We start from the raw sequence: 9,230 nt of genomic DNA on the forward strand, positions 1-9,230 counted from the left end.
CATATAATAAGAAACATACATATGTATAAGTTATACTTACATGCAAATAAAATAAATAAAGGACTCCAGAAAACAATGCTATAAATAATGAAATAATAGCTATAAGAGTCAACGAAGGAGACGGTAAATCAACAAAGTCGATATATATTCAACAAAATTTACTATAATATATCAATTAAAATTTGAACATTTCGGCTCCGGGTTTGAGCCTTCATCAGCAAAATTTACAAAAAAAAAACCGTATAAAATAATATTGATCAGATCATATGACCGAATAAAACATAAAAGTTATACGGAATAAATTATACATAGCAATTAAGAGACATTATACAAATGATAATAAAAAATTCGCAATAAAATTCACCAAATCGAATGACACAAAGAGAAACATGAGACCAACACGATAATCAATACAGTTCCATGGCTGGTTGAATTACTTGCGTTTGTCAATAGTCCCATTGTGACATCAAACGCATCAGCATAGAAAAATTCGAATTGTTATCGGATATTTATTAAATGAATAAATCAGTCAATATAATATTATATAAAATAAATCGGACCGTTGATAAATATATATAATTACATATATACAATTATATTGTATATAAAATATGTCCATTTAGGTATGTATAATTACATAAAATTATATATATTTTTATATAATTTTCTATAATTATATTATATATAAAACATTTCCCGGGGAGTTTGAAGTAAAGTTAGTAGATCTAAACGTAATCTAAATATTATCATTATATAAGAATAGTATAAAATGCTGAAATTAGATTTCTCTTATTGGCATTAAAGAAAATTAATATAAAGAAAAGTGACAACAGTGTTCTATAATGTAGTTATGTAGTAGAATGTATCATTATTTGTAATATTTGTACATAAATAAATATGTATACTAAATATAACTTATATGTATTCCATAAATCACATAGTTCAACTAGTGTAATTGCGTTATATAATTACTGATTTCGTCGCTCATGCATGTACATTTTAAATCATTTATGTTTAACTTTCATTTCTTGATATCATGACTTTTTATATATTCACTTACTATTACATAAGTATTATTTTAGTTGTTTGTGATAAAATTTTCCTTGATTATATAACATGTAACAAAATCTTCCTAAAAACATATTTGTCCTCATTGACATCTGTTATGGAAAAATCCTAAGCACAATTTATTAGCATAATATTACATCTGTCCTTCTCCGATAACTCATTGTCGAAGGACACTTGTGATAAATTACGAAAGATAAGAAATCAACTCACTTCGATCAGCCACGGTTTTAACTTATTATCGATGATGATGTCATATCCGTAGCATTCGAAACAATGTCGGTCGTTTGCCATCACTGGTGCTACCGCTTTCAGCGAATGCACGATGCACCAGGAGATGTTGGCAAACAGCTTTTCTGTAACCGCCTTCCCGCGCGTGCTCTCCAAGTATAAACGTAGATTCTGCACGCTCAGCTTACCGCCGTGCTTGCTGTTATACTCGTCCTGAAATTCCCGTATGTAATAATTTTCGTGTTGATCAATACACTTAGTATCCATACAAACTGTGTCATTAAAAGTTAAAATGTTGAAAAATTAAATACAAATTACAGAAATGCGATGAAATCTAAAATTTCAAGATTAGATCAAAATTTTTTAATTAAGAATTATTTAAATTTTTATGTAAAAAGATTTTAAAAAGATTTTAAAGGTAATTTTTTAGACTGCCAAGGTAAAAAAAGCGCTCACTGAGCGCTATGTAACTTAGTTTAGGTTTCCTAAAAAAATCGTGTGTTTACATTCTGATATCTAAATTGACTCACTTAATTGTTTAATTTAATAAAGATTATTTTGTAAATTTATAATTTTGAAGTAAAATAGAAAAATATTTTTCTTAAAGAGGGGGAAGATACTCCTTCAGCACGAAATATTGCAGGAATATTGCAACAATATTTTATTTTTGCATAATGCTACAATATTACAGCATTTTATGAAATATTGCAATCTTTTAAAGTAATATTGCTATAATATTGCTGTAATATTTCGTGCTGTAGAGGTAAAAAAATATATTTATATAGTACAAAAATTTGCAGCAATATTAGTGCAACACTTGCAATGTTGCTGCAATATTACTGAAATAATCTATGTAATGGAACATATTAATTTTTAGCAATCAAAGACAGAACTGTTACGAATAATTTGATAAGTGTACATGATACATACGCCATGCTTTTGCACGGACACATTCGTTAGATGCACGTACATGTTGTCGAGCTCTTGAACGCTGGTGTCGTATTTGACGGTGCAAAATCGGCAGAATCCTAATTTAAAGAGATACGCTTTAAGCGGTCGAAATGACGTGATGAGAACGTACAATCGGAGATCGAATTTCTTGCTGCCGATTAACAGCGGATTGTCGATATATCTACCGTAAGAAATGTTAAAATGATGGAACGGCTCGAAAAAAAAGAAACTAATAGCTTTAATTGATTGTTGTTAATCACCTTCACCGCTAGAATCTCATGAAGGACATTCTTATAATCAAAACGTCTTTGATTAAAATTATAATTATAAAATAATTACCTGGATATGACATATGATTCTTTTGTCAAGTTTGGATTGAATGGTGTCTTTGCCTCGCGTGACCACTTCTTCAGCTTGCTTAGCTTATTAATAAGAAATATCCCAGCACCTTGTGATTTGCCGCATGGCTTCATGATCCAGGTGCTCTGCGGGGACTTGCGATATTCTTCCACGAACATATTGTAATCTATGACATAATATACTGTGAAATTCAAAAATCAAATAATTCTCATTTGAAATATCATAAATAAAACATTATAGTGTGAAAATTGATCGAAATGTTTAACACAAATGAGTGAAGAGGGCCATTCGGTCCAGGCGGATCTTGGTGCCCAATAATAAATTGAGCAAATTTTTACAATGTTCAGTTCAAATAAACTGCGTGTCTATTTATTTGTCAATCTTATACCAATTAAAAAATTTTAAATTTAAGACTGAACTTTTTATTTACGAAACAGTTATTGTGTTAGATTTTTTGTCAAGAAATTTTTCGAATCAGCTCTTTACTTTAATTTTTAACAACCTAATCTTAATATCTTGGGCTTACCAGCTGGTAAGACGAAAGTGACAGGTATAAAATCGAGGTACAAATATTTGCCTGGACCTTCCGCGCGTTCTGCCAATGGATTTCCCTCTCTTTCCAAATCCTTTCGGTATCGCTTGATGTTTTTTACCAGCAAATCCTTGCGCGTAAGCTCATAGTGATTTGGGAAGTGATTAATGATTCTAATAACATAAATAAATGTTTTTTTTCTAAATGGCTTATAAATTAGTATCTCTAAAAAATGAATATCTATATAGAATTTTCCATAACTTTATAACATGTCATTTCTATTTTTTGAAATACTAGCACGTTACATTTCGCCAAAAATTGGAAGATTTATCATTTCCGTTGGCCATAATTCAGTCATTTTTTATTTTTAAACTTTAAGTTCGGATTCAACATCAGCGACCCCAAAAACTCTTTAATATTACATTTCGTTGAATACTATATTTCATTGGAACCAAAAAACTCTATCAGTTTTAACGAAAAGAGAGTTCAGGACACGGCAATTTTAAGATATAATATATATTAATTTTTTAAATCAAATATACAGCTGAAATTAAAAGTAAGGCATTGTCAATATAATAATTATATGGAATTATAATAATTTGAATGTCGCACTTTTTTGTCTGAGAATACATACAAGATTTTAGTCAACTAAAATCTTTGTAGTTTATTAATATATATATAATTAATAAAATAAAGAAGTTTACTTTGTCTTACTGATTATCATCCATTCTGTATCCAGTTTCAACGCTAAAAATATTCCTGCAGGATTGTGTAACAGCCCTATAATAAATAATAGAACATTATAATAAATTCTCAAATAATAGGTATACAAATCTTGTGTTGTAATTTATGATTACCAATAAAAATTCCAATCATCCTCCGGACCAACCTGCGTCCAGCCACGTTTCTCGCAGTTGTGTACGATCACAGATTTGTCTACGTCTGTGCAAAACGTGATTCTTGTCCGATCCATCCCGACAGATGGCATTCTATAATCATCAATTATTCAATCACGATTGTAAAAGAATCAATCAGCGCCAATATTTTAATGTTGCTGAGATTATCTCTTAATTATTTTACATAAATATCTCAAAACTGAGGAAGCTGTATTTACACAAATATTTACACAAATTGTCTTAAAATAAGATGTTTATAAGATAATAATTTTAGGATAACTCCGGCAAATACGCCGCGTTGGGATTTACGTCGCAGAAGTCAGAAAAAATAGAAGGAGTGGAGATAATTTTCCCACAATTACTTTGTTACATGTCTTTACGTTATATTAGTATTGTGTTATGATTTCAGTTTCTTACTGTTAATATTAATAACAGTATTGTGAGTTGAATCGATTTGTCACTGTGTTGAGTAGCGCCATCATAAATTATAATCTACATAAAATAATTACTGCAGAACGTGCAAAAGAGTTAGTGATTATTTCGTGATACATGAGTGTAGAGAAATAATAAAGCATGTAGTATAATATAACAAAATACAATTACTTTGCTCTTGTATTCTTTGTTTAGTTTGTTGTCTTGTATATCCTACCTGTTTGGGATATACGGCATTTTTAGCGGGATTTATGCCCAAAGTATACAAAGTGGACAGATTGAATTCAATGCACTAAATGCAATAAACGCATTACATGAAATATGTACCTTATGTCATAACACTTGTAATATATGTTTAAAGATTGTAATTATTATTTATTACTTCATATACATATTTATCATTCTTATTCTTTCATGAAATTTTATAAACGCATTTTATAAGTTATTGTATCATTTTACGACTTATTTATATGCATTATTTGTAATTTTTCATGAGCCGTACATATCCCCCCTCCCCTATAAGTAGCCATATATATCCCACTCCTATGGGATATACGGTAAAAATACAAAGGTAAAAATACAAAATTCATTTTTTAATACGAAATATAAATCGGATTACCAATATTTTTTTCATAATAGTAGATAGTGCAAAGTTTTTATTGATATAGTTCATTTACTTTAAACATAGTAAATAATACTTAATAAATTAAGTTTTTGATATATGCGGCGTATATACCGGAGTTACTCTAATAATAAATTAATAATAAATAAAATAATATAAAAATTATAAACGAAAGATAAATGGAAATAAAATTTATTAATTTTTTTATTTATCACTTTTTTTGGGGTAATCAATTGCGTTAGAAAGCTATAAAAAATTTGTGAAAATTTCAAAAAGGAATAGATTTTTTTTATTATCTCTTCCTATATTAAGTAGAAATAAATTTTGCAGTAAGTAAAAAAATGAACATAATATAAATATATAATAAAATATGATAATAAATAAAGATATAAATAAAAAAATAAATTTTAAAGTTATAAAAATATAATAAACTTTAGCAATCTCAATTTTTCCCGAATATAAGTTCAAGATAGTTTAAGAATGAAGAGAAGCTTCAAACATTTGTTGAAGATTGAGCTTGAAGAGAAATTTCCGAAATCTTGGCGTATATTTTTAAATATTGTGAGCAGTGGCCCTTCACAACACACACAAATCATCTCGAGCAGCATAGTTTTATGAAATTGCTATGAATTATTTACCTGCCATAAACAGCACAGGCGTTTAAATTTGTAGCCCGTTTGCTTTCTGCGGCCACGTTCGACGCCATGTTCTCGATACTTATAACCGTATCGTTTGATCGATACGGTCGTTAGTCGATATCTCAGTCGTCAAAAGTTATACATAGGCTGTAATGTTGTGTTCCAAAATTCGCTGCATATCTTCTATCGGTAACCCTCTTCATAATCTTGCTTTTTATGGTCACGCAATTTTTATGGTCAAAACACAATCGAAACGCATACAACTTGTATGCATTTCAACTGTGTTTCGAAACGCATCCATCTTGAATATAAAAGCATTTCTGTACTTCGTCAGTGTACTTCAGAAATGATTTAAATATATGTTTAATTAATACTTAAACAATATTTAAATTTATGTTGTCGACAGAATAATTCATGAGTAATGCCGTATTCCAAATTTACTGCCAGCACTGAAAATGCTGCAGTCTCGGACATTATGTGCATTATAAATTTTCAGTACTGGCAGTCAATTTTGGAACACAATCTAAAACGTGTTGGTTTCATTATGATATAATATTAAGATAAAAACATAAAGATGTCAACATTTTTTGATCATAATAACGAATCCAACATATCACATTTGTTTTGTAAATTTAAATCCTTCTTTTTTTAACAAAAATAGCGAGATTTTAAGCTTTTTTTTTACTGATTTTTCTTCATCTAAGATTCTAATGTTGTTCCAATTAAAATTACGATTGAATTCAATTCTGTGTTCAGTTATTACCGAGTATTGAGTTATATTTTTGTTAATGTGATTGCGATTGTTCCTATTTTGATTTTTAATATTCTCTTTATCTCTTTATTTTTTATCTAATCACAATCACAACAATTAATTTCATATATAACATGAGAGTAATGGTATTTTGTCTTTATGGACTTTAATAAAGTTGTTTAATTTATTTAGGTTTATATAAGCTAGACTCATTATATAAAAATCCTTCAAAAATTTTTTGAATTATTCAGCTAAAATCGGTACATATGGAATTGTAAAAAAAATTTTGGGATTTCCATTAAAAATAGATTTGCTATTATTATTTGATTCAGCATTGGAATTACTTAGTTGTTTAAATTTTGTGTTTAATTTTTTTTAATGTTAATGAAAATTAAATCAATGGAACAACCATTTTTTTGAAGAATATTTATATTTAATAGAAAAATTTTCTTTTTTCTTATAAAAAATGGGAGAAATTATATAAAAGAGATAATTATTCTGGAAAACATTAGGAACACACTATTTATAGACTATATTCATAACTGCTTGTTCAAGCGCCATATCTATATTTTTCATTTCAACTTATAACTGTGCTATCAGAGTAATGATCGTAGTGTCAAGAAAACATAGCTTGAGTTGTTTATCAAATTGACCTTACATTAACTCTAATAAAAAAGATTGCTATATTTCGCTATTTGCTATCAGAGTATATCTATAGATAAATAAATTAATCATTGTGCATGCGATAAGAGAAACAAAACTTATGTAATTCTATATATGTATTATATATATTATATAAAATTACATAAAACATTGTATGACGAAAAGTACACAGATATACATGATACATTATCATTAAATAATAGCCGGCAATTGCACTACTAAATCACTAGTTATAGCATTTAATATAGCACACAAGAATCGTTTCAATATCAATGTCAATTTCGACTATAAGTAATATAAAAATAATTAAGCTATATTTAACAACTGATAATACATTATAAAAATATTTTTAATCTTTAAGATAAATGTTTCCAATATACACTGTGCGACATCACATAATAAATGTATAACAAGCTCAGATTATCGCGTTCGTCATCCTGCCATTACGCTCGTTTTCGTTATCAACTGCGTGTGTTATTTCTGTGTGATGCAATCGCAATTGCAATAATAGTCGTTTGACGAACATTGCTTGGACATTGAACCACTCAGTATCGTTCAGTCCTTTTCGAAAGCAGCAATATGGCTGTCACGCTCGTGTTGTCGAGTCTTGTAGTTCTGGTGATTCTCTATCTCTTCTTGACGAAAAATTATAAATATTGGCAAAAACGTGGAATACCTTGCCCGGATGGAATCTTGCCCGGTGTCGGTCATTTCTGGGAAGTCGCCATACAAAAGATCACTTTGAGCGAGTACTGTTGCAAGATCTACAATGCATATCGGGATCGCAGCATGGTAGGAATCTATAATTTCATGACGCCGGCGTTGATGGTCCGCGAGCCGGAACTGGTAAAGACGGTGCTGCAGACGAGTTTTACGAACTTTCATGAGAACGGCATGAAAATCGATCCCAAATTGGACCCTCTTTTGGCGAACAATCCCTTCTTCACCTACGGTGAAAAATGGATGACCGGGAGAAAGCGCTTGACCTATGCGTTCTCCAGTATGCGACTGAAAATCCTGCTCGAGACCGTCAAGCAGGTGTGCCAGATATTCGATGGCTATCTGGACAAAAAAATAGAGAAAGCTGGAAAAGTGGAGTTAGAGCTAAAGGAATTGTTCTCCAGATTCACCTCGCAGGTGGTATCTAGTGCTGGTTTTGGCGTCGATGGCTTAAGCTTCAACGAAGAGAAAGAGAAAGATTCTTTCTACGCAATGGGCAAGTCCTTCCTCGATTCGACCGTTTTGAACAACATTATCTTCACCCTTGTGTTTTTTATACCGGCATTAGGTAGAATTTTCAAGATAAGGTTCTTACCGAAAAAAGTTGATCATTTCTTTAGAACGATCATTGCAGACGTTATGGAACAAAGAAGGAAGGAGGCGACACCCAGAAACGATTTTCTTCAGTTGATGACTGATCTGGAACGAATGGAAGGCAATAAGTTTGACTTAGAAATTCTCACGTCCCATGCGGTATCGTTCTTCGTCGACGGTTATGAAACTTCCAGCGCAGTCTTAAGTTTTGTAGGCTTCCAATTAGCCAGTAACCCAAAAGTGCAGGAAAAGTTACGCGAGGAGGTGATGTCTGTGCTGAATAAATATGATGGTGTGATTACTTATGAAGCCTTGAAGGATATGACATACATGGATCAGGTAATAAATGAATCGATGAGATCCATACCTATTCTGGGATTTCTAAACAAGATGTGCACAGAGGAGACTGAGTTGAGAGGGTCCGATGGACTCGTCTGTCGCGTAGAACGTGGAATGCACATCATGATACCAATTAGCGGCCTACAGGGAGATCCACAATACTGGGAGAATCCCAAAGAGTTTGATCCCGATAGGTTTGGTCCAGATAGAAAACACAACATCGAGAAATTCACCTTTCTTCCTTTCGGCGAAGGACCGCGAATATGCGTAGGAATGAGAATGGCTCAACTGCAGATAAAAGCGTGTTTGGCTAGCCTCTTAAGAAAGTACAGCATGGAGCTTTCTCCAAAGACACAGTTACCATTAAAGATGATATCTTCGACCTTCATGGCCCAAGTAAAAGGCGGTCTTTGGAGCATAATCCGGCCGATTTAAC

The 9,230-nt window shown here is 31.1% G+C and overlaps 2 protein-coding genes across 2 annotated transcripts in view; one reads left to right on the plus strand and one right to left on the minus strand.

Annotated features, from left to right (window-relative positions):
- Positions 1–5,795, minus strand: part of LOC108749926 (probable tubulin polyglutamylase TTLL1) — a 7,662-nt gene extending 1,867 nt beyond the window's left edge. The window contains exons 1-7 of the mRNA XM_018488960.1: positions 5,728–5,795; positions 3,997–4,128; positions 3,854–3,919; positions 3,134–3,312; positions 2,587–2,773; positions 2,227–2,428; positions 1,279–1,509 (exon numbers count right to left, since the gene is read on the minus strand). Coding sequence (XP_018344462.1) covers positions 1,279–1,509; positions 2,227–2,428; positions 2,587–2,773; positions 3,134–3,312; positions 3,854–3,919; positions 3,997–4,128; positions 5,728–5,795 — 1,065 coding nt within the window. The remainder of the gene's footprint in view (positions 1–1,278; positions 1,510–2,226; positions 2,429–2,586; positions 2,774–3,133; positions 3,313–3,853; positions 3,920–3,996; positions 4,129–5,727) is intronic.
- Positions 5,796–7,652: 1,857 nt separating this feature from the next.
- LOC108749842 (cytochrome P450 9e2-like) lies at positions 7,653–9,229 on the plus strand. Its single transcript, XM_018488816.1, has one exon. It carries the CDS (start codon positions 7,721–7,723, stop codon positions 9,227–9,229), a length of 1,509 nt encoding a protein of 502 aa, XP_018344318.1. The 5' UTR covers positions 7,653–7,720.
- Position 9,230: the final 1 nt, after the last annotated feature.

The sequence above is a fragment of the Trachymyrmex septentrionalis genome, unplaced genomic scaffold (genome assembly GCF_001594115.1).
Source record: "Trachymyrmex septentrionalis isolate Tsep2-gDNA-1 unplaced genomic scaffold, Tsep1.0 scaffold32, whole genome shotgun sequence".
Taxonomy (NCBI): Eukaryota; Metazoa; Arthropoda; class Insecta; order Hymenoptera; family Formicidae; genus Trachymyrmex; species Trachymyrmex septentrionalis.

Excerpts from the sequence above, each read along its gene's own strand:
- LOC108749842 (XM_018488816.1), top strand. The coding sequence starts at position 7,721 with ATGGCTGTCACGCTCGTGTTGTCGAGTCTTGTAGTTCTGGTGATTCTC.